Source organism: Pleuronectes platessa, chromosome 23 (genome assembly GCF_947347685.1).
Source record: "Pleuronectes platessa chromosome 23, fPlePla1.1, whole genome shotgun sequence".
Taxonomy (NCBI): domain Eukaryota; kingdom Metazoa; phylum Chordata; class Actinopteri; order Pleuronectiformes; family Pleuronectidae; genus Pleuronectes; species Pleuronectes platessa.
The window spans coordinates 7,302,757-7,328,678 of record NC_070648.1 but is presented as its reverse complement, the minus strand read 5'-3'; the positions used below and the strand labels follow the sequence as shown (position 1 = coordinate 7,328,678).

The 25,922-nt window shown below is 45.8% G+C and overlaps 1 protein-coding gene across 1 annotated transcript in view; it reads right to left on the bottom strand.

Moving 5' to 3' along the window:
- Positions 1–25,922, bottom strand: part of LOC128429891 (receptor-type tyrosine-protein phosphatase delta) — a 335,913-nt gene that overhangs the window by 3,454 nt on the left and 306,537 nt on the right. The window contains exons 26-39 of the mRNA XM_053415754.1: positions 25,305–25,892; positions 24,735–24,835; positions 24,387–24,643; positions 23,398–23,491; positions 21,574–21,783; positions 20,458–20,618; positions 17,251–17,363; positions 15,159–15,200; positions 14,497–14,594; positions 11,610–11,733; positions 8,525–8,700; positions 6,815–6,934; positions 6,538–6,692; positions 838–1,123 (exon numbers count right to left, since the gene is read on the bottom strand). Of these exons, the coding sequence (XP_053271729.1) occupies positions 838–1,123; positions 6,538–6,692; positions 6,815–6,934; positions 8,525–8,700; positions 11,610–11,733; positions 14,497–14,594; positions 15,159–15,200; positions 17,251–17,363; positions 20,458–20,618; positions 21,574–21,783; positions 23,398–23,491; positions 24,387–24,643; positions 24,735–24,835; positions 25,305–25,892 (2,525 nt within the window). The remainder of the gene's footprint in view (positions 1–837; positions 1,124–6,537; positions 6,693–6,814; positions 6,935–8,524; positions 8,701–11,609; positions 11,734–14,496; positions 14,595–15,158; positions 15,201–17,250; positions 17,364–20,457; positions 20,619–21,573; positions 21,784–23,397; positions 23,492–24,386; positions 24,644–24,734; positions 24,836–25,304; positions 25,893–25,922) is intronic.

The window sequence follows — 25,922 nt, the reverse complement described above, 5'->3', positions numbered from 1 at the left end:
AGGGAAGGCGGAACCGGCAGTCCTCTGTGACCGACCGCCTGATACCCAAAGATAGATTGTACACGATAAAGATCTGAAGAATACAAGGTGTAATAAGCTGCGCATAGCGTGCGATTGGGATCTCCACTCTTAACAGCTCACGGTGCACCGTGGATAATTGCTATTTCACGTAAACCATACAGTATGGAAATGGTATCAAAGTGATTACTATCGCAGCTTGCCTTCCCCCCTCCCCCCCAAAAAAGGAAGAAGCATGTTGCGATGAAAAGAAAGGGAAACGGACACCCCAGCGAGCCAGGAGTGGACAGAAGTGCCGTTTAATCTAACCTGCTTATCATCTCTTCATGGAATCAACATCTATCGGGGAGCAAGGGAGAAGGTGCGTGACGAGAAAGGCAATGCCGGCAGCGCCACAGCCTGCGGAGGGCTGGACAGGACAGGGCTGTGCTGTGTGGCTCTCATTGTAAATGCAGAATATATTGCTCAAGTCCCTCTGGAAACTGTTCTGCGGTGGGGGGGGAAACCTGTGTTTGGCGTTTTCATGTAAGCTGAGAGCCCCGTTGCTCAAGGAGATGGGGGGAAAACAGAAAGGGGGAATTCACCCTATGTTGCGTTATACAAGTGACTCAACCGAAGGGAATAAAGCGGAAACCACAGGCCCCATGCTGTCTAGTGGCGCCTAATGGGAAGTGGAAACGAGTTCAGGAGCTGCACCAATGTGTGACATCAGGGGCCTGTGTGTGACTTGAGTCACAGGATGTCAGCTTCCCATGGAAAGACATTTACATCAGGTGTTTGGTGCTGTCAGGATTTAAAGTCGGAACAGGTTTTTTGTACCTTGAACTCCAGTTCCATGCCGGTGACGTTCTCCCCGCCCTCTATCTGCGTCAATTTCTGGATGTACGCGTAGAGGTTCCTGGCGGGCACCTCCGTGGTGCCGCAGTTGACGGCCTCCTGGAGCGCGTCGTGTATGAAGACGTACTGGTCCTCCGTCTGCACCATGTAGTTGCGCTGGGCACGCATTAGCGTCACGTGTCCATAGATGTCCACGGTCTTCTCGTGCTTGATGCGCTCCATCATGGCGTCAATCACGATGAAGCAGCCCGTGCGTCCCACCCCAGCGCTGTAATCCAAAACAAGATCAAGTCAGTTTATTAGATGTAGCAACACAAATGGTTATTGAGCTGCATGGATATGGTGTATTCCTAGTCTTACAGCGGTTTATTCTGCAAGTCAAATTCTCCCATTCAACTTTTCTATCACACATCATTCACATACTACTGGTACAGCCATTAGGGGCAATTTGGGGGTTGACTGTCTGCCCGGGGACACATGCAGACTGGATTAGCCGGCCAGACCACAGAAAGGGGATCAAACCACCGACCGTCTGGTTTGTGGACAACCCATTCCACCTCCTCAGCCAAAGCCGACAGCCCAGTGGATGGAAAGGTGTCCTTTCAGTGAAAAATGTTCGGGGCTTTTCTAATTCCACATAGTGATGAGGCAGAATGGTAAACGCTCCTTGCCAAGTTTGCCGCCATAGGATGGGCCATTTGGCCGGGGGTGTAATTAAATCTGAAGTGGCTCTGTGTGGAGAAGAGGGCTTGGCAGTCACAGCGTTCAGCCGGCTCACTGCTGGCTTTGCAATCTCGCCTCTTCCCCCCTCTGGACCCCACCTGTCCTCTCCAACCCATCAGGACTAATCACTTACGCAACGGCAACATTTAACCTTTATCTCATTGTGTCCCGAAAAGTGCCACTGCAACAAATGCAGACCCGGTCGCAATTTTGAGAGTAGGAGTTTTTTTTCGAGGGCTTTGTGAACTTCTGAGAAGTGAAGCCGACTTCAATTAACGCCATTATATCAGCGCTGCGCTTCTAAATGACATAAGAGCTTTAGAAGAGGCTCTGAAAGGCAGGTCCCCTTCATTAGGATTCACATCGGCACATTTTTACATTAGTGAGAAAAATGCACGAGTGAAAAAGCACTCTGACAAAGAGGGGAGGGGGGGGGGTTTACTGTTTCTCTTTGACCTCTCCTCGCAGGCCAGCTTGAGACATGCTGTATGAATGTAACCCTCCTTCGCAGACTGCTGACAATTCAAAAATGCTGCACATTACACGTTCTAATAGCACGAGCCTCGGCACAGATGTTTCCCGATTTATTAACCGGGGGGGGCGACAGGGCGGCGTTAAATCTTTGTTCGTTAACTCTCCTCCCGCAAAACAAGGCTTCGACAAGACTACTCCTCGCACCCGGCACTCCAAAGTAAACAGGTTATTCAATCCATTAAGCTGACATGCCTACGAGGTGTGAGCCATGCTTTCGTGCCTTCCTCCTTCTGATGAAGCATTTGTTCTTCATTTCCACCGAGGCGGTGGGGAAAAGAAGTTGAGAAGAGAAAACTCAAGAGGGAGCAAAGTTAGTCCCTCGGGGCCAAGTCTGGTTAATGTGCCATGCTGCACTGGAACTGTGCTGCAGATGGAATAAAGACACGTACGGGAGCCATTGGCTTTAACAAATGGTTTGATGATCGTGTTCAAAATGGCTGACACTGGCTGAATGAAGCTCGGGCTCTTTTTTTGTTTGTCTTTTTCTGGAAGCAGCTCCTCACGGCTCCGGGTTCAATTACAAAATGTGCATGTGAGTGAAAGAGGGAATCGGGCGGCAAAGAAATTGCGAAATTGTCCCGGGGACGTTTGAAAGAATGAATCACTTCCAGGTCTGAGAACACCTCAGCCCCTGGGCGGGGATGCGGAGTGTAGAAGAGATTTCTCCCTTTACCCCAGCTGCTTTCAATCTGAAAACATTTTGTGGTACAGACCTGAACGTGGGGAGAGTGATGACCTGTGAGAGAGTAAGTGACAGGGTGACAGCGCTGAGCTGGAGAGACGGAGACAGAGGAAGATGAGGAATGGGGGGGGAGAGAGGTGAGGAGGAGGAAGGTCGAGTTGTGCACAGAGAGAGAGATGCGGCGAGTTGTCTGGAAATTGTGTGTTTCCGAAAGAGTGAGAAAGCAGGAACGTGTGTTGACCAGAATTGTTTCCTAAACGCGGAACCGTGGAAATGGTAGAAACGTGTCATATTCCTTTATCGACATGTGATGTGATGTGTGTGTGTGTGTGTCTGTGCGTGTGTGTGTGTGTGAGGTGGTGCAGAAAGCCGCCGGTGCATTTGGCAGTTGAAGGGGAGCTGGCGGACTGACTGCACTAATGACCTGACACTGCCTTTTCAGCCAGTCAAGACCAGCTGCTTTGGACACCGGCACACATTAAGTGTCAGACTAATATGCTTTCCAGGAGTTTGGGGAATAGCGGGGGGGAGGCGGGGGGTAAAAGTGCAGCGTAAAAAAAAAATCCAGCTGCAACGAGTCCCGCGAAGATAAAGCACGAGCAGCAGTGAAAGCAATTACATATGTATTGTTACCAAAATCGCTTTGCTGTCAGCCAACCCGTCACCGTTTCCCCACTCTGCTCATTGAGCACAGACGTGACCTCAAACTCGCCGGGATCACTCCAGAGCCAACAGTCTCTCTGCGTGCGTGAGGACGTCTCGCAAAATGTTGAAAGTAAATCAAAACAGCTCGAGGAGACATTCGCACACAAAATGAACTCTGCAGCTTCGGCCAGTTTCCCTTCACAAAGTGGTGAATGGTGTCGTCTGACGACAAAGGGGTGGGGTTTAAAATGTAAATTAACAGGCGTAGTTCGGTTTTGCTAATATTTGTATCGCCTAAGAGGAAACTTGATGGATGCATTTTCTATGTGGCTGCTTTAATCAAGGCACATGTTAATGAGGAGAGATTGCATCGATGATGTAACGACAATAGAAGGCGGCATGTGTGCATAATTTACTGAAGTTGGCAAATACACACCAGCTAAAGGGCAAATGTGTACAGTGCAAAGGAAATGACGTGTGTAAAAACATGCGCCAGAGTTGTGTTTAGATTATAACAATTTTAAGATACAGCAGGGACCACTGACATTGCAATGACCTTTTTTTTTTTCTGTCATATCTGTCATCAAAAGGTTGTGGATTAAAGAATTTATCATGAAACTCCAGTATTTTTGCTTTAGTTTAAGTCACTTTTGTAGTTTCTCGATATTTATCAGATTTTTCTCATTTGACTGTGATGAACGAAATAGGACATGGCTCTATCTAAAGATCTGATTGTCCCATTTTAGTCAGGAAACAATAAATAAAATATGATAAATTATGTTTCTATTAGTGGCTTTCTCATTTAATTCCAGTTAAAAGTAACATTAAGCCCATAAGCCACCACAGAAAACAAAACACATCCAGAGCTTTTGATTGCTTATTTCTATGTCTTTGTGGTCTTTACATGAGACGTGTAGATATGTGGTAAGCAAATTTAGTGCATCAACTAATTCATCAATCACTCCAGAGACTGCGCCATGATTTTAATTATATTTGTCTTCCTTTTAGCTGTTGTTTAGTTCTTTCTGCTTGTGCGTAAACAGCTCGGACAAAGTAAACAACAAAAAGAACGTTGATTTCTTCTATACAAAATACATTTATCTCCGAATTATCTGCTCGTCGTTTAACATTCACAACATTCTTTCCCAAAAGGAAGTGCATTTGAAAAAAGACGACTCTATTTTAAAATCTATGGTCGGACATGAAGAGAGGAAAACGCCTCTTTGAGGATTTGCAGCTTGGAAGCGGCGCTATCTGATCGCGAGCCAGAGGAATTAAAACCCTCCCATCTGCACAGTGACATTAATTCCTGCATTCTGCTTCATTGTAGAAGTCGGGATTTTCAATTTGAAGCCATTCGGCAACTAGCTCTAATTAACTTCAGCATGTGGTAATTCTAATTCTCCAGTAATCCCCCCCCTCCTCCCTTTCCCTTTCCCTTTTTTGTCACTTTCTAACACAAGTTTGTATCTGTTACACTCACTATCACTGATTCTTCATTTCTGCTGTCTTCCTTCGCCCCTTTCAGTCACTTGCTTTCTCTGTGCCGAGTCTCTGAAGCCGTCCTGACTTGTGAGGAGCCAGAAGTCTGCCTCGTATCTTTGGGCCGTCTCTGTCGGGAGGCTGGCCGCTTATGTCGCGGAGGGGAAGCGGGGGTTTGGCATGAAAGTGAAAGTTGTGTGTTTCAGATACAGTCGCCCGAAGGGATAAAACCTCGGACTTGTGGGGCCTCTGATGTGCGACACGTTAGCCGATGGAGCGGGGAGGATGGCGACCGGTCAGCGTGTGTGTTTCTGTGTCAGCGTGTGAAAGGAGATGTTTAGGGTTTTTGCCGAGGGGGGTGACACCGGCACGCGTTGAGCTGTGATGTTGAAAACACACCTTCAGATTTATGGGGCCTTTCGTGATGTGAGCTGATAGTGAGCTGAATTGTTCGGGCGATTCCTATTGAATTCAGGGAGCGTGTGGCAATCTTTAATACACACTAATGATCCACAATTTGAATTGTTCACACTAACATACTGAATCAGCTCTCTCTCTCTCTATTTCTCTCTCTCTCTCTCTCTCTCTCTCTCTCTCTCTCTCTCCCTGACGTCTGTAAACTCAGACTGGTTGAAAAGAACAGAACTTGTAAACTTCATCGTATGGAGAGTCGGAGGAAATGGCAGAACTTGAATGATAAGGACACAGAGAGGAGCAGTAAATTACTGACAGAGCCGGTAACAACTGTAAAAATATATTCTTAACGGCCCAAACATATATAGGAAGACGCAAAATTAACACAATAAGTGGACTGGGTGTCTACCCCCGGGCTATGTATGCTCTGGCCCGGGCAGTGGAGCTGTCCGTGGTCCCCGTCTCAGTGGAGCAGTCATATGCTCTCCTGTACCTTTCACCAGCCCCCAAAACCATTTACGGTGATTCCAGTAATGAGCTCAATCCAGCAGTAGGCATCACATGACCACAGCCCGAATTCAAAGTACAGTTTTCTCCCATTCACACACAGCATCTATGTGCAGCACACACACATCCCTCTTACACGCCTGGCACAGCCATTAACCTGGGGTTCAGTATCTTCGTGGAATCGGGAGACAGGGATCGAAACCGTTAACCTCAGACAATTCTTTCATATTGCATCAAAACCAAAATGGGTCATTCAAATCGGAGTTAAACTTTGGCAGCAGCTCCTCATCCACCAGGCAGCTGGCCCACGTTGAATTGTTTCTCGAATCCGTCACACATTGAAAAGGCCGTATGATGGAGGAGTGATGCAATTCTGTCGATCAGCAGCTTAGACAGAGTGTAAATGTGATTAATGCCACACACTCCATTATTTGTTGAAAAGTTTAAACACACAAAAAGCAGTAGACCGCCCACTGTTAATATCAAATACTCTCTTAAAACACTTACTTCTGAATCATATCTCAACTCATCCCAGAATTCTTCATTATCACACAGATGACTCAAGACATCAACCTCTAAATAGCCCGGCATATATTCTGCTTTTCATATGTATTCATATATTCATTCCGGCAAATGGAGAGAAAAAAATCAATTTCATGCTTCAGGATGTTTTCACGGAACCGCGTTTTCCTTACCTGCAGTGAACCACCATGGGCCCCGCGTCTGGAGGATTGCAGGCTTTCACCCGCCTCAGGAAGGCCAGGAACGGGGTGGGGTGCTCCGGTACCCCGTGGTCCGGCCAGGCTGTGAACTGGAACTGCCTCACCTCCCTCTTCTCGCTGGAGCCATTCTGAATGTGGACACGGGGGAGGGAAGGTTAGTGACCGCCGAGTGTCCCCCCCCAAACTACCCGACAGTTACCCCGTTGCCCAGTATGGCTTCAGAGGATAACCGCAATCGAACGCCACTTACTTTAAAAAGTGCAAGTGTCCTGACACAGTACGTAGCCAGCTCTACTGTGTCCAACAGGGTCACTTGGATGAGGCCGTAGGTTTCCGTCGCTCGTGTGGGCCAGTACTGGTCACATTTCACCTGTAACAGACAGAAACATCCCATCAAACAAGGACCAGTCGGGATAAATTAGGTCTCTATCCTCCTGTGGTTCCAACAAATTAGCCCAGGTGCATGACTGCATCTTTTTAAAACCTCTTTACATTGTACAAATAATCTTTGAACTTCCAGTACTCACAATCCAATACAGTCAAATAATGGTGAAATTAACGCAAAAATCCTCCTCATCGCTGCCGACTGATTTCCCAATCAATGAAATGACCTGAGATATTTGTACAAAGCCGACAAGCGCAATCAATTTATCCTGACACATTGTGCAATTACAAAGGTAAACCGCCGTTTCCAATCATATTACCGCCTCGGCTTTATTGCTACTCGCGTGCGCGGCTTTGTTTCCCATTGAGCGACCAATAAAACACGGTTCCATTACTGCCTCGCCGGACAAAGGGAAGTACTGTCGGTGTTGGAGGGGAAGTAAGTGTTTCAGGTCGATTGTAATTCTTTATATTGTCATTTGAACTGATGGGGTTAAAGCATAATGTTTTTACACAGCTCAACTAGAGAGTAGTCTACTACTACGTGTACTATTCTGTATATTTGTACACCGATTTAGTTACCAATAAAACTGATGCGAGGACCATACCATTGATTTGGACACCACGATTAATTACAGTAATAACTCTCTGATAAATCTGAAAACACCATAGATGATGTCTTGCAGGAAGGCTTAAGGCCAGAGCCAAGAATCTCCACTCTCACAAAGCACCTACGGCCTGCCTGCCCCCCCCCCGTTTTTAATTGAGGCCGCATTCATTTTATAGTTCCTGTAAAATTGTACTACAGCCAAAGGAGCTTATTTGCTTTGCATATTGTATGGCTATACGGAGTGAAAGCCCGGTTCCCTGAATTGAGTCAGCACTCCGGTTAACGCTGTGCCAAGCTCTTAGAAAAAGGCATACAAGTGTGAAGGTCAGTAGCTTATGACGCCTATGAAAGCTTTCATGTGCTCAGTGAAACGGTTTTAAGATGTGCCAGGGAGGGAGGAGGTGTCTTTTGACCGTGCAAGCCGTAAAAAAAAAAAAAAAACTGAGTAGTGAATGCGGACGACTGGACAAGGTAGCTTTTGAGATTCTTCCAGTCTCTTTCTGTCGTTGACGGTAGCACTGGGCTCTCAGGGAGACTCGGCTAATGAAGTAAGTCACGATTCTGTCTCGACTGTGTGATAGTGTGCGGGTTGTAAAGAGACCATTGGGAATTTAAGTGGGGAGCAGAGAGCAACCTGGCTCCTCCTGGAGAATAAATATGAAGAGGAGGAGTACAGCATGCTGCACGGTTTAAATGGAAAATAGCAGATAAGGAGGGACAGGAGTGTCAAGCAGATTGTGTGACTGATAAAGGTTGAGAGGAGTTGGACGACTGCATTGCAAATTTCAATGTCAAACGAGGAATTGGAAAAACTATTAACTTGGCCTTAAAACTGCATTTTTGAAAAATAGCTTGACTTTACTATCATGGCCAAAACATTCATAAATCAATTCCTTCTGAGTTGAGACCGTTGCACCACGGAATAACACGCCCCTCTGTGTGTTTCTGTATATCAGTCTCTCTTACCCTGGACCTCTCCTCCAGCTTGGTCATCATTACGATGATGGCGCTCCGCTGCTCCCAGATCATCCTCCAGAAGTCCCCGAATGTCTCGGGCAGAGACCCCTGGGTGGCGATGTAGGCGTTCTGCTTCCTGTAGCCATCGATGTAGTTGGCGTTGATGTAGTCACTTCCTGGGATCCCTGAGAAGAAGGGAAACGTTTAACTTTACGGTTAAAAAATAGATTATACATGAGTGGCAATTGTTGCTTCCTAAATCGCCCTTATTCCTGATTTTTCCTTTTTCGGTGACATCAGATAAAACCATTTCTGTTTCCTATCAGCGGAGCCACGTTATTCGCTCGGCACAAAGCAGTGGAGTCAGGCCCCAGAGTTCCAGTCCACAAGGATTTGTATTACACCATCAACAACACATTTAAATCCACAGTTTTTGTGTCCCTCTGCCGCAATCTGCAAGTGACTTACAGATAAAGCTCTGGCCCGTTCAAGTCTCTCACCTCACACGGAGAAAAACAAACCAACAAAAAGAAGCTAGCAAAACAATCTCCCCACCCCCCCCCCCCCCCCCTCCTCTTCCCCGCTCACACCTCCTTCCCTTTGCGTATATTAAATGAAAGGCGCAGCAGCCTTTTTTTCGAATCCAGGGGAGAGAGACAGAGCTGACAGCTAGTCAATGCTTGAGGACTGGCAGTTTAGGGGCTCCGTGCACACATGGTCGACCGAGATAAGTCTCATCTGCATGGACGCCACGTCCCAGAGAATCCCCTCACTCCAACTGCCCCCCCCCCCCCCCATCCCCTCTTCCCCACACTGCCTTTTACTCGCAGGTAACTTATTCAGCATAAAAAAAAAAGCAAAAGGAAATGGAATGTGAACACATTCAAAAACCCACCCACATCATTTTATTTTCCTGTGCTCTTCCCCCCCACCCGCTCTTTTTGTGCAGTTGAAGATGTCCACACAGCACAGCAGGCGGCTGTACACGTCCATGATGGACAAGGGGATAAATACAATTAAACACCAGTGTGTTTTCAAATTGAAAAGGGGGAAAAGCAAAAAGAGACATTACTGCGGTTTAATGAGAACGCGGCAAGTTGCATTTGCAAATGGCTTTTTGCCTTTTTTTATGCTTTCTGTCACTCAGGATTTGTATAAATTCTTCCATTTTCTCCGTCAGTACGCTCATCGAGAAATAGCCAGGGCTACATTGTTTTTCGGTGCACAGTCATCAGCCTGAAAAGCAAAGGACTCTCAAAGGAATTACAGAGAGACTTTAGGATTGCAGTATTGTAGTTGTGATCGGGATGAGTAGCAGTTGTAACGGCATTGGCGTTCGCACATTCATTTACATTTGCAGGCAGATGATCACACACATTTTTCACGTTCCTCCACCGCCTCCCTCCCGAACAGATTAATAAAGTTGTCAGAATTAGATCTTGATTAGCTTTTCTTTAAAATAAAGTGACCTCTCTGTTAAACAGGCTGTAAGTGACTCAAGCGCAGCTCTTGTCATTGAATAGGATCAGACTTGTAAAATTTGGATTGTAATTGAACTCGTGACAGCTTCCGCACTAAATATAGACCAACGGAGAAAAACGAGTCGCTTTGATCTTCCAAAAATAACATGGACGATTTTGACGGGGAACGTGGAATCTGCGGCGACAATGCTGACACAAACTAAAACATACTAATTGATATGACAAAGTGAACACTTTAGCCACATGAAGGGTACACCAACTTTGCAGGATTAACTTTAGATAGCAGTTTAATCCTGCTAAGCCTGTGTTTTGTGTGGTCAGGCAACTTGGAGAGAGGTTCCTCGTCACTCGTCTAAAGTGGAGTAAACCCCGTATCCCGAAGATCCCGCGGATCCGTCCCCCCCCCGACATCAATAAAACTCCGAAAGTAGCCTCCTTCAAATTCCGATGTCAAATCCCAAATCCCCTTTTTATTCAAAGAACTCAATCAAAGTAAACAATGGCGGCGTCGCTTGCCAAAAGGCTTTGTTTAAGCTCGGGAAGGAGAAGAGGAAGTCCCTCATGTCCCCTTGGCTGAGGACTACTCACTCGCTGCGGCACAAAGGCTCCAATGTGGCGCTGCAGATGTGTGTACGCGCCCCGGCTGGTGAGGTTCCGTCAACACTCGATTCGTCTGTTGTTTCCCAGAGACTTCAAAAAACACAGGGCTCTCTAAGTCCAACTATCTGTTTATTTGTCACACCAGCCACATGCGAGCTCCGGGGGAGCGGCTCAACGCAAATGGTTAATTAGTAGCTGTTTGTGTGTGTGTGTGTGCCATTGTGTTGCTGTGTAATTGCGTTAATTTAATAAACTGCTGGAGGAGCTAGTGCTTAACTGGCCATTTCAAAAAAAGGTTGTTAATTCCTTTTAGAAGCTGTGGGCAACACATCCTGAATGTGTCAGGTTCAGGGGGAGTTGATGTGAAATTCTGAAAATACAAACGTGGATCTAGCTGTACAGTCGGGCCCTGATGTCCGAGGACTGCAACCATATCTTAAATACATCTTATCAATATAATGCTTTTATCAATTCCTTTGTCAACTATGCCAGTTTGGGCTTTTCTATTTTTATTTGTATATTTTTCCAGATTTTGGAACAAATACACACCCGCACCAGTCATATCTAGAGTAAATAATAATACGCTACCCTGGGTTCTGTATTCCTTGTGCACTCGCTGCTCTGGTTTCCATGAATACATTTGCTCAAGTAACAAACCGTGGCTTTACACAAACTGTAAGCACCACATGGTATTAAGAAAAAATTCACCTGACATGAAGTTAAAGAAATGGAAGCTGCTCAAACTTATTTCCATCTCCCACTGTGGGCGACTGGTTTATCTGATTGCTTGGCTCGGCTTTTCAAAAGGGAATTGTCATATATATGTCAAGTCTTTCTTTCCGAGCACCTTAGGGCACGAGAGAAAAGTAGAAATCTGACATGCTTGTGTAGGCATATAGTTTAAAAGTGCATTGTGGTTGTGCTCCTGAGGTCCTGGGAGATACAGCTGCACTGTGCTGTCTGTGGGATCGATCCAGCGGTTGGGAGGGAGGGTGTGCAGGTGGGTGGCCTACCGTCGATAGCGGAGAGCAGGACTCGGGAGTGGTCGTACGCGATCACGTTGGCATATCGGTTCTTTGGCTTGTTCACCTCCAGGTTGGAGTGCTCCCACGTGAACTGCTGGCCGGGGTCGATGGACTGCAAGGCAAGAAAAAAGTGTTGTTATGACACAAACATAGTGGAAAAGACAAATGCTTCACAGCCAAGGTTCATATCAACTGTCTCATAGGGAGTCGGTTCTTACAAGTGAAAAATGTAATGATTCAAGTCTTCTTTTGTCGTACAATCTACTTTTACAGGTATTTGCACTGATCGCACTTCTGCTAGAGAGTACACGCTAAGAATACAAATTCCATGTTAATGCAATGCATAATATTGATTTTTAGTGCTCCTGTTAAACCCCCTCATGTGTACAAACCGGTGATGAAGAAAGGTTGGGAAATATTGACAAAATGGCTTTGTCTCTGGCCCTTCAACTTGGATTTTTACCTTTCATGCATAGAAGGTTCCCCTCAAGGTTAAATAATGTAAAGTTAAAGACCTTTTTTCAAGAGCTTAATGTGTTTTCAGAATGTGAGAAGAATTAATTCACATAGAATCACGTAATCATCCTCGGCTTAGACGCAGTTTTCCAATATCATGTTTTTTAATGGTCCATTTTTTTCAAAGAGAGTTGTTTATCGTCAATGCAATCACATATTTCATATAACATCGATATAACAAATCAAGAAATGACTGTACTTCAGGCTAAATACTCAGATGCAATTAAATAATCAAAGGGGTCTACTTCATACTTAGTATAGAGGCTCTTGAAATGTGTCATGTTGTTGAAATGCTAATTCTAATTGCTTGACCTTTGAGCTTCTCTGAAGTTCGCTCTTTTATCATCAAATCTTAAACTTTAGTTTTTGGAGTTTCTTCGCTGGACGAATGATGTAAACTGTGTTTTTTCGCCTCGTGAATAACTGGTGCATTTAAATGATCGGATTTACTAAAAGATACATCTGAATGGGTCGCGGAGGAAAAGCCTTCGTTCCATCAGCTTCACACATTTGATTAGTAAAGCTTTATGGCAAATACCAGAATACCCCACTTGAGACCAGTTTAACAGAACTCGCTCCCCGGGTCCTCTCTCGGCTTTGTAAAGCAGAGATTGTTAACAGCCCCTCATCACCAATAAATGAGCGATTAAAATATAATGTCACAAAGGGACAATATAAAAACATGAAAGAAATAATTTAATTTGATATTGTAGGGGAAACATTATGCTTGCCTTTTAAATGACGCGAGAATACTTTAATGTTTTAATCTCTATATTAAAGCAGAAGAAACCAAAGTGCAATTAACTGACACATTAGGACTCATCTCAATATGGGAATTATGTTATATTAACAAGAAATGCATGGAGATTAGCTTCATGTTTTACTGATGCCAAACTTTAGACCAGCACGACAGCCACGGCAGAGAAAGACTTTGTTTATCTGCAGAAATTACCTGAAGCAGCAAAGAGGAGGGAGACTAAGCCCACGAGCAGAGGCCTGATATTTTATCAAAATCTGTAGAAACAGAAGGGCTGCGACGTCGGCCGTAATCAAAATCGTCATTTTTATTGCGCTTGCAAAATGCTTTCCACTGCTCTCGGAATGAGCGAGATGAAATTGGAAGTCGGTGTATTTAAGCCGCAGTAATGATGGGGCCGGCTTGGCAGGCAGCCACACGGTGACCTCATAGATTCTGTTGCCGCTGCCGGGGGCCCGCGGAGAGGAGCGGGGCAAAGAAAGGGACACTGTTCCCATGCATGTCCCCCCCCCCCCCCAACCCGCAGAAAGGACCTCTTGTTTGCAAAAGGTGTTCCAGGCTCCGCACGTTAATATTTGCCAATTTCTCCATCAGACTTTTAGATTTTGCAGGGGTCTATTTACACGATGCTCATCTATCACATTTTCAAATTCCCCTGCAGTGCCCTGTACTTTCGCCGAGTGAGACTTCAGCTAAAGTGCAGATATATAAATGATCCGGTCGTTGTCGGTAATCCGGAGCCCTTTGAAACATCCAGGTCTCGGACTGCATGAGTCACATCTCTCAACTTAGCGGTAAGGCGTGAGGGTTCTCAAGGATAAACACGCTGAATACCCGTCTGAGTATAGTGCACTGCTCGTGTGTTGTTGACTTTATCCCCACACCCTCATACTGCAAGGTGTAGGGTTGCCTCTGGGTACCGATCACAGACTTTTACTGGGATTATTCAAGGTTATTGCACATGCTCAAAATGTAACAGTGCAGCTAACATTAACAGGAATGATACCATTTTCAGAAGTGATGGAATAAGACTGAATGAGCACTTTGTAAACCTCAAAAAAGATCACAGCTAATAAATATAGATTGTTTTTAAATAGTAGAAATGGCCTCATTCAGAAATGCTATCTTGGTGTGGGTTTAGTGTAGCTAATAACAATAATGATACTCTGTTGTCCTTTTGACTGTCTTAGCAAGTTAGCATGGAGCTAGTGATGGAAGTGGACTATACCACGTTATTAACGTTATTAATTAAACCTGTTTACTTCCTGCTGCGACACGTCAAATCATACCGGCTAAATTTAAATCTGTGATTTATGCGGATGACGATATATCCTCATGAATATAGCTCCTAATCCCCCGACTGGGCGCCCGTCCACCGAACCCAGTTGTCACATTGTTGTCATGATTGAACTGCTGTGCGGTTGGCATGGGTGTGCACCGGTAGGATTAAGCCCTCCAGGAAAAAAATCGTTAAATGCAAGACTGTGGTCTTTGCCCACCACACCATTTCAAATCGGCGTTCCAGTGAGCACCTGGGGCTTGACGGTGTATGTGACTGTACTGGTGTTTTGCCGTCTTCATGCCACGACGCTGTATGCTCACCTCGTACTCCTGTGAAAACTTGAGGTTGTCGTTGGCTTTCAGGCGCTCCTGATGATCCACCAGGTCCATTACCGGGATCGGAGGGTGGCACGCCATGCCTGTCAATAAGATGGACCGAGGGTCAGTCACCAGCCTTGTAAGAGGCCATTACCCAAGCACAAGCCAACAGGGAATCATTAGATAAGCAGCATGTGTGTTTAACAGGGGGGAGGGGGGGGAGTGGGTATTGTTAGGCTAGGTTGTTCACTCAAAGCAGTGGCCATGCTCGTAAAGAGTATATGGACACAGAAAGCCAATGGGAGTCATCGAGCACACTTCCCCCCACTGGGTCTCTCCCTACTGGGAGAGAAGGAGGTTATTGGCACAGGAAGCTGGTGTTTGGTTAGCATTGGCAGGAAGACGGAAAAAAACAACATCCCCAAAGAAACAAAACGAAAAAGACATTCAACATGTTAGAGCCAGATGACGTCTGCTTTGAGTGATGAGATGTTTTCAGGCTGTCATTTCAAACTCCTCCCCCTGTGATGACGGAGCATTACACCAGATGGATTAGATGAGGATGGGAAAACAAGACTAGGATGGAAAAGATAGGGAGCTAAAAAAAAAAAAAGAATAAAAGAAAAACCCAAATCATGTCAAATGCATAATCGAGACCAACTAACTTGACAAATGGAGGTTACTGGGGTGACTGGGCGCACCTGAACCTGCGGAGGAAACGGCGGTGTGATCAAATATAGCAAAGAGCTCAGAGCAACATGATTCAAATGTGGATATTGAAAAACGTGACAAGATGAAGCTGGGTGATTGTGAGCAGGACTCTAAACGGGACATTTATTAGTAACACACACATGATCATGCTCTAGCTTGACAAACGCCACAAGCAGATTTCATAGACACGAGAAAGCCAACAGGGGATAAATATCTCAGCAGCACAAACCAAAGTGGAGCACCAGTAGGATAATATTTGATATTCGTTATAGCCTGAGGGTGCTGACGTGGTGATATACTACTTGCATAATCTGCGTCATAGTGTTTCAGCCTGCAGTTAAGTGGCTTTGACGATGTAAACTTGACATTTGGTATTTAACAATGTCAAGTTGAAATAAAGTCAGGTAAAGCGACATGTTGTTTATTGGAACTACACACACTTATAGATTAACTAAATGCCACAACATAATCACAACTCATTTGTGTTTAAAAAAAAACCCAAAGTACTTGTATGATGTAGCATTTACTTAAGTCAGATTCATGAGATCTTGTTGATGTAGCAATAATTACATCTCTAGTCTTTTTCCCCAGTTATTCAACCTGGTTTTGTGGGACCGGTTAAAACAACTAAATTAACTTTAAATGATTATTTCATTTCTTTGAGTGTAGATGAGGGAAAAGATCCGAAGTGCAAAAGATGCCTTTTACGTGCACGTTGTTGGAATCGAGCCCACGGCTAAAGATCTGCGACCCAAGAACTCGGGGGCCATTTCGACACACCAGTCGGTCGATGGTCTCCCTCTCCGACAATGAGGTGCTGTTTCATTTCGGATGCACACACACAAGTGGGCATTAGCTAATGGAAGCCGGTCGTCACTCTCCCTCCCACTCTCGCCATCGCAGCCCCACTACTCAAAATCCATTTCCACCACGGGGGGACAATGAAAGGACCATTTCCAACACGCCGTCGCATCAAGCATCCTTAAGATGGAAATGTCCATCGAGGGGTAAAGAGGTGCAAGGAATGGCAGAGGGAGGGGGATAGAGAGAGAGAGAGGCGGTCTAAATGTAGAAGTGCTTCAGGAGTGGAGGGGACGTGGTCACGTGGTGGTGAGAAAAAAAAAACTGTTCCACTCAGATAGCCAAGCTCTCAGAGAAGCTGTTGGGGGAACAAAATGATGGCTTGAGTGGCGAGTGCAATAGTGGGAGGATGGTTGAGATCACTCTGAGCCAAAAGGAAAAACACCCCTCTGCCAGGATGAAACAGCCGGTAATGGTCCTAACACCGCTGAAGAGCTTTCATAAATATGCATAATCTTTTTCTTTTTTTTAAACATGAGCCTGCAGAGATAATTCATCCTCCTTTCACACGAGCTGACCTGAAAAATATGGCTTTGATTTTTTAACAACATTATTGGCTGTCCCCGAAAAACACCTGTCCCGAAGCGGCCGGTGCCAGAGGAACTCAAACGGCAGTTAATGGCGTCCGGGCGGGAGCGGAGATGCTCGCCACCAGTCCAGGTGATAAATGGACTGTGGCTCCCCCGGTCGAGGTTCCACACCGGGAACGAGCCGAGGCGTGACCGCTGACCGCCACTCACCTCAGCACCAAAGGTCAGAGCGAGTAAACACCAGCGCTTTTTCCCTCACCTGCCGCAATGCTGCAGGGCGGGACGTCCAGCAGGAGGACGCTTCTCTGACTAAGCATGACATGTCTGGATGACCTGGACAACCCAGTCACAGGGGGAGATGACAGGTGTCACCAAACTGTCAGGCTTGCATTCCTGCCTCTTCCCACTGATAAGGGCCTCCCGGGAGGACTCTGTCAGGTTTGACCCTCCGTGTCTTCTCTAAGCACCTGTCCGCTCTCTGCAAATTGCCCGCTTGTATACCGCCGATCTCACCGCAGAGATGACGGGGACCCTACGAGGACGTTATTGTGTTAAGTGGACAAGGGACGCCATGTGGCCAAATGTGAAAACAAACCGCAAAAAAGCAGGCAGGCGTGCCACAGGTGTCACCGGGCTTCGGTTTGAATATACCCACCGGGTGTTTGGAAGTTGAGACGCCGCAGCTCCACGGGGTCAGTGGGGTTATGCAGAGGCATTTCCTTGCTGTTGGGGAGACTTCCTTTCCTGGCTTCCGATTCTGCTCTTTTTCTGCAGGAGAAACAGCAAATTGTCATTATTTTTGGTATTTTAGTTTTTCTGCTTGGCGCACAAAACACAGAACAACCGCAAAGCGTGCCTTGTGGTCTCACTGGATGATGAAGGCAGATGTATAATTAGGAAGGTGAAGGGACCACATCCTTACATCTTACTTACAGCTACGGGGGGTGGGGGATGGGGGGGGGATTAAATAGCCTTATTACTCTGCAGTATAACACAATCCACTATAGTAGCTATTAACCACTACCTGTGTGAAGCCTGTATTGTTAATTTTTCATTGTAGGTGTCAGACAGGATAATGGTTCCACTCTGCAGTAATACAGAAGCTATAGTTATAGTTATTATTGCATTATAATGTAAACGGCTCCCGTTTTATTATTAAAACAATTACTTTACATGTAGCAGAGGAACCTAATTCACTAAAGTGCCATTGTACTTGTATTATATTGTTGAGTATTCTTGTTATTTTTCAGCATTTGTCTACATTATTTAAGTATTTGTGATAGTTTGTCTATCCTCCACTTATTTTAATTTCATGAACTGGGAAAATTCATGAGAATCAATCCAGTACTGGTAGTTGCACTGGTAATTACAGCATATAAATAGTATACGTGTTAGAGGAATTCAAAGTTTATTAGTAGGAAAAGTCAACCCGTTTGAACTTTCTATAAATGTCTGCTGACAGCTGCCGTAGAAACAATGTCACTTTGCCAATCTCGAGCAGCGTCTTTGAACTTGTGTTCATTTTGAATAAGAACATAGCTCCGATTTCACAAATGACCTCAACTCCAGTGTTTACGACCAACTTCCATTTGTTTAGATATGATATGTACAAGTCTAGGAATAAAAGGGAAAAGGGGGGTTTAAAAAAAGGGATTAGCTCTCCTGCTTCTTTCTCACTCTTACCTGTCGGGTTTGCTGCTCCGTTGGTCAGCAAGGAAAGAAATATCGACACAACATTAGGCGGTAAGACCTTAAGCTTTAATGGAGAAATTCCAGTAAACTTTCTTTAGGGTAAGTGAAGGGACAAACAAAACGATACCAATCATATCTCAGCTCTGCTTTGTGTACAAGATTAGTGACGCTTCACTAAACTGACTCCAGATTATACTCAATTATGCAGCCTTGGGGCTCTTTGTTTCAAACTCTACAGTTTCCCAGGTGCATCCAAGAGTTGTACATTGTATCTCCGCTATTTCAAGCAGTCTCAGCTGATTGCTTCTTGTTCAAGCATAAGAGTCACCTCTTGACTTCTAATTGCTGTGTCGGCCTTTTCCTGCAAATAAGCCTCCTGCGTTCTGCCTTTTATTAAAATCAAGAATTACGCATATTAAGGATTTATGCATGTGGCAACCTGAGTATGAAAGCATTACTTTAAATGAATATGTAGATATATAAGGAATTTAAATGTATGTTAGCATTAACTTACCTTTATTTTTTAGTCTGGTGACTGTGAATTATCTTGATTTATATTTCTGACTCGTGAATTTGCCCCTTTTTTATCCCCCCTGTCTTAGCCGAGAGCTCAAATTCACATGCTAGTTGCCCTTTGTTTAGCACATGAGCTTTCTGCCACATAAAAATTGATCTTGCCAAGAGAAACGTCTCCTACTTATGCACTCAATGTTCCCTAACGTGGAGGTGGCACGGGCCCGGTAATCGATGTGTAAATCTACCGGACACAAATGGAAACACTGAAACCTTCACCAACAATCTATGCTCAGTTTTCATCCACCTTTTTTTTCACTATTCAAACCAAAACTTGATATGAATGGACCCCAAGGACAGTGAGGTGAGAGAAAGGAGAAGAAAGCACTTTGCATAAACCTCCCACATTCTCCTGATGTAATAAATGGATCTATTTCTTTTCAGCTGACTCTAAATTTACCTAATCTCACCCCTCTAAAATTACTTCTTAAGAACTACTGAGAATTTCTGCTTAGGACCAGTTATTTAATTGCAGAACATGTTCAAAAAATTAAGAAAAGACCACATAGCAAAGGATGGGAACTAAATCTGTTTGTAGACCAGTTGCATGTGTGTTTCCTGGCAAAGCAGGAGGGCAGCATAAGGTCAGCGTCGGGATCTGGAGCCGAGCCCCCTTGTGGGACGGGCGGTCTTAAAAAAATGGGCGAGAGGTTGGGGTGGCCGGGATGCCGGCCCAGGCCCCCGGGGGGCCCCGCTCCAGAGCTGCACACACATGCACCGACATGCAGCAGATAGTGAACGCTGTCCCCCTCCTACGCTTGAGTGATGAGCAGTGACAGCTCGAGGTCTGGCTGCCACAAGGGGGTTTCACACACACAGAAAAAAAAGGCTGCTTTGATTCAGTGTGAAAGTGCACAAGTGTTTTCTCTGGTTTAACATGTGTTTTGTGTGTGTGTGTGTGTGTGTGTGTGTGTTAGTGCAAGTGGGCCGGATGGATGTGTCTGATTAACTTTCAGTCAGCGCACGTGTCCGCGTGCAGGACTGTGGGCGTCTGCATTTGATGGCTTGACAGTTTGGGTTGATGTGTGCCTGGATCTGCTCATCGGAGATTTAGTGTTTGCGCTACTGCGAGCGAGGGTCACGTACAGTCGGGGGATCGATGCGCCTCAGGCTTTAAGTTGAAATCGTACATTGAAACGTGCACTTTGACGTTTGAAAACTCGCGTTGGTTTCAGGAACTAAAATTACAAATCAACGGAAATATTGAAGGTTATGTGGCTATTCATGGCGTTAATTCAAAATGCATGTACAGCAATAATGTATGAGAACCCTTCCCCTTGGCATGAATGTGTCATGGCTCATCATGGTTCGATTCCTGCTCATTTCTTAGGCTGCATTCATACTAAAATGATCCCTGCCCACACAAGCCTGTTGGCTCCGTCTCGGGTTGCACCCTGTACACGCCAACGTACACGCCTGGAAACCGGTGTACATACAATTGACTTAATAATAGCTCGTAGACCCAATCAGCAAGAGGTTGTGCGTCTCTACTTCATTGTCTCCCAGCTCTAAAACCAAAAGTTGTAGTATGAATGTAGCCTAAGACAAAGTTGTGGGGAAAAAAACTTTAACGGGGACTTTACTGTCACGGCCTTACCTCTTGTAGAGGAGGATGGCGATGACGATGCATATGATGAAGACGACCGCCAGCACAGGGCCCACCACCCAGATGAGGCCCTCCTCCTCATCGATGATCGGCTGGGGGTCCGTGTCGGCCGAAACCACCGGGTCAGAGTACGGGCTGGTGGCATACATGATCTGAGGCAGGGGAAGGAAGGTCTTTTGAAATGTGCATCAGGTAGTTTCATTTCATTTAAATGATGCTACTCTAACATATTAGGTATTATGCCACCCCTTTAAAGCCATTTCTACATGGTACCTTTTATAGACGTATAAAACATTATCTCAATCTTAACATCCAGAGGTGAATGTAAGTAGGTTGCTTCCAATTTGTGATATTCAAAGCATTACTAAAGACTACTGAGCATAACAAGAGCAAAACAAGACTCTGACAAAGACAGCATGACCGTCATTACAAATTAAAAACCAATTCCACGTTTTTTCTGTGTGTAATTTCTGCTGAGCTGCAATCACAATTATCTACAGTATCTCGCCCATGCAGGAGCCATGATTGGACCTATTCACATTCTAAGGGCAGATAAAAAAAGGTCTTGTGGGAGGGAAATAAATGCTTCAGTGGGCAAATTAGAGATTTCCCTCCGTCCATCATTATTGTTTTGGCTCTGCATGAACTCGGGGGCCGGCGGAGAGTGAGCGAGGCAGCGCTGTAGACCCCGGCAGCTCATCAAATCCATCATCTCACCTGCAGCCGCCTAATCATGCAGCTCTCAGGTCTTCGGTCCAGACAGATACATGCACACACACACACTAGCTGCAGCGGGTGGAGATAAGGCGCGCTGCACGTAGGACTCAATTAAAGAGGAGCTCCGTTATCACGGTCTTCTCGCACTCGGCCCAGGTCTTCAGGGGTTTCTCTCCCCCGAAGCAGGGAGGGTCAGCGGCTGCTTTAAGTTTCTGAGTCAAAGTCTAACAAGGGCTGCGAGTAACACATCTGACCAGAAGCAAACTCCGAGCCTCCATGGAGGTGTGGTGAATTTAACCCTTCATGCTCATTAGCATCCGCAGACAAAGAACATAGCACTATGGAGGTATAAGTCACATTGGGTAAGAGACAGAGAGAGAGCAGACTTACGTTTTCCGACATCTCCAGGACAGCGAGCACGAAGAAGATGTACTCCTGACCGTTCTGGAGTTGCTTGTTCTCAAAGTCCCCGTAGATCTTGGCATCTCCCAGGGTGAAGTCTTTGGGCAGGTCTTTGAAGTAGGCGGCGATATAGGCTTTGGGTTCAGCCTGCCGCTGGAACCGGAGGCCTCTGCTCGTTCGGTTTATCTCCTTCAGCAGCTACAGCGGCGGAGAGGGAGAGAGGAAGAGCAGACGGGCTGATAAAACACATCGGCACAAACCAAATCTGTCTATCTCTATCGTCTTTTTTCTTCATCCCTGACTGCTAAACTGAAAATGCTGATGCAAAAAGCGAAACATTACAGAAAAGATCAATGACTTATTTCATCTGTTTTTGGACTACAAAAGATTGGGAGATTAAAAGAGCGCGTGGCTTTCCAGCATATAAAACAGTTGAGGATTATCCAGCAGCTTCAAACAGTGCAAAAGACTCAGTTCATTTCAAACCTACGCAGCTCATTTAGTCTCTCCGTCTCGATACCATCGTAAATATATTTTGCTGAAACTTCTCGACAAATAGAATCTGCAGTTCATTTTTTTTGGGGGGCGGTGTAGATCTGCTTCAAACTTTATTTTTCCACTTTAAACAAATCTTATTTAAAAAATTAAGTTAAGGGCAGGAAACACCTAAAACAAACAATAATAATAACAAAAATAATAATAATGTTAGTATCAGGCTAAAGATAACATAGTTGGTGTATCCTCTTACTTTAAAGTACAGAGTGTGGATCATAATTATTCTCATTAAGCCTGCCAGTTGTTCGGGAATCAGATTTCCCGTCTCTGCACGGATAAGTGTGTGTGTGTATGTGTGTGTGTCTGTGAGAGTGCCCGGGCATGTGCATGTGCCCGCTGTGCGCGCCTGTCATTCACATCGAAGTGTGTGCGTTCTCATGTGTGCTCTGTTTGGGCTGCTGGGCTGTTGGTGCGGCCCCGATAATGTCTTCAATCATCTCTCCTGTCAGCGCCGCTAAATCTAGCTGCCCTTGGGAAAAGTTGTGAAAAGGTGAGTGCCAATATTGACAAACAAATAAATTCTGACGGCGAGGGGCGACTTTTGGGCAATCGGTCAAGGCTACAGACAACGGGGCCTAGAGGCGCCGGCTGTAAACTCAATGGCAGATGAGACAGGGTGTGTTTTGCTTCAGCCTCCTGGACATGTCATAGTGTGATGTTTGTCCAATACAGCTAAATATGTTAAATATTTTTTATTTAAAAATCTAGCCCGAAGAGTAAACTGAATTGGAAAAGCTTTTCTAGAGGTTTCGAGAGATCACTGCTCTACCGTTTTAAACTTGATGCACAGGCGCTTCGGAAAAATGGGTCTCAAACTGGTTTAATAGAAAAGTTGTCAAGTGTTTTGTAGCTCGGCTCTGCTTGGAATGAGAAGAGACGTGAAGGCCTGATGCAGCTCTTCAGGTAATTACCACAGACACGAAGAGGAGGAGGAGGAGGAGGAGGTGGGCATGGGGGGGTTGAGTTTGCGGTGCACTCGATGGCTACTTCATGTTCTCATTTCCATATGAACAGTGTTCTCTGCAGCTATTTGTGTCAATCAGCGAGACTCATCTCCCGTTCCCTCTCAACTGCCTCAACCCGATTTCTTTTCAGGTTTGTCGAGAAGAGACGGGTGATATGGGAACACTGGGTACGCTGTTAAGAAGCTGGGTTTCAACAACCGGATTAGTTGAATGTAATGTCTGGAATTCTACTTTGACTTTTTCCTGGCTAATAACCCTGACCCATCATATCCATCTCATTCGTTAAACCTACCTCCTCCAGATTCATCTCATCAGGATTGTCCCATGGCTTGAAGAACTTCCCCGTCCGCTGTTTTTTCAGAGGCACCACCACGATGAAATATCCCCTGAGAAAAAAAGTGACAGGATATTAACATTCAGGGGCAAGATGGAATGTCTCTGCCACTTTCCAGGAGACAAACACTATATAAAAGAGAGAAAAGTCTTTGTTTACCAGAAGCATAAACATAATCGTGCTATTACCATGTCTTGTGGCTCTTTATCCCCCGATTAGGACTATTTTTTATTCTGTTTTAACATATGCAGAGAAGCTAGGCAACACGGCTACACCTCACTGAGGCCCCCTGTGGGTTAATTAGGAGACTCTCTGTGTATGCGGACGAGATAGAGAATTAGAGGGATTTTCATCCCTTCATCTGGGTGGCAAGAGAGATAACGGCCTCTGCCAGAGTCGGGGCTTCCTGGTCGGGCACTGCACTGGCAGCCGTTGGCCGGGAAGGCAGTGTGGCAGGCTAATGGGAAAGTAATTAGCTTAAGCCCTGGCATGGGAGACACTGGGCCAAATGCATCCAGCAAGATCAGAAAAAAACCACCAAGATGGGTTTGAAGCGTCAGTCTAGAATCGGAAACACTCCTTGGCCTTTTGGCAACCCTGGGCTCTGTCGAAAGGCTATAAGAGACTTTACAGGGCTTAGAGGAATGTGCTTTAAATTAGTTGCTCTGCTTCAAAGTGTAATGACTGAGGTGAAGTGGATATTACACCGAATCCAAGGGATGAATATAAATGACAAGGTCAGCTATCGAGCTAACTTGTTTATTTCCATCCCCCGATGCATCGGCAAGAAATAATAGTCGGTAATGTGGCAAATGGTAAAGAAATAAAGGAGGTTGCATTGCACTGCAGGGATTTCTTTACATGTCAATTCATAATATGCAAGATTACTAATGGTATATACTTGCAATCCATGTTAAAACCACTTTACTCCGATCGTCCGCACTCACCTCACTCTCTCGGACGTCTGCACCGACGGCAGCTCCACAGTCACCATGCCGTCCGAGTTGGTCTTGCCGATCAGGTACGGCTTGGTGCGCAGGAGGTCCGGGGCCGTCATGGTGGACACGCGGTGCTGCAGGCCCCCGGCGCTGTTGCCGCGGTTGGTCAGGAGGAAGGAGTACTGCGTCTCGGGTTGCAGGCCCGTGATCAGCTTCTGCGACAGCTTGCCGTCCACCTCCACGCTCTGGCCGTTGTCGTAGAGAATCTGGGAACGAGTTGATGTTTCACGGTGAGATTGAAGTCTCGGTCGAGGATGTTAGCTGAATCATGTGTGAAAAAGCATGTTAGGTGCTCACAGTGAAAGGCTGAGCCGGGTTGTAGGTGTCTGGGATTTCCCAGGTGAGCCACACCGACGTCTTCATGGCAGCTTTCACGTGGAAGTTTTTTGCAAACACTGCTAAAGGAAAGGGGGGGCATGTGATTTAGACACAAAACAATCCTTCTTTCTTTTTCTTTTTTTTATCAGATTCCACCAATGGTCCCACACCAGTGCTTACCTGGGAAAGTCTCTCTGAAAACCAGGCTGAAAATCATTGCTACACTAAACTCAACACCTCTCCTCTTACCTTCTTACAAACTCCAACTCTTATGTTAATGACTGAGCTGTGCTGGACTGACGAGACACGAAGAGACATACATACTTACTGGATGTGAGTTTAAAAAGAAAGAAACATGATTTAGATAGTGGATTCTAAGGGTATGAAATTTGTTAACATGAAGTTCCCTGATTGATTCCAAACTCTCTCAACTTCTGCCATTTGAGCCTTTTGTGTGGGAAGCTGCTGTGGTTGGAAAAGGCGGCTGCGCAGGGAAAGGTTGACTTTAAAGAGGAAAAGGACTTAGAGTGTTCATGGGCTGCGTCCTACCTTGATCCAAAGGCTGTGTCCTGAATTGGACACTTGGGCTATAGGGACCAGCGCCCTTGCTGGTGAAGGCACACATTTTAATATCATAAGTGGTATCTGCCTTAAGGCCGTCCAGGATGACTGTAGATTCCGGGGCGGTGATGAACAGCTCTGAGGGACTGCGCGGGCTGTTGATGTCCTTGTACTGCAGAGCGTATTTCACGATTTGGCCGTTTTGCTCCGCCAGCAAAACCGGATGCCAGCTAACCTGAATCGTGGAGGTGGTGGCACCTTCGGCCGTGATGCCCTGAGGGTAGCCGCTTGGGACATCCTCGTTCGTGGTGACCTCTTTGACTGTCTCTTCGCCAAAGCCCACCTTGTTGCGCGCGGAAAGGCGGAAAGTGTACGAGGCCCCCTTGTGGATCTCTTTGGTAGTGTAGTGGTTCTCTCGCTCGGGGAACTCGATGACGGTCAGCGGGTCAACGTCCTTGCGGCCGAAACGGAGGCGGTAGCCTTGGAGGGGCCCGTGGGTTAACGCCGGGGGATGCCACTGGAGGAGAGCCGTGCCCATGTTGGTGGTGCTGACCATTAGCCGGGGTTTTTCAGGAACTAATAGAGAAAGGGAAAGCTTGTTAGGGA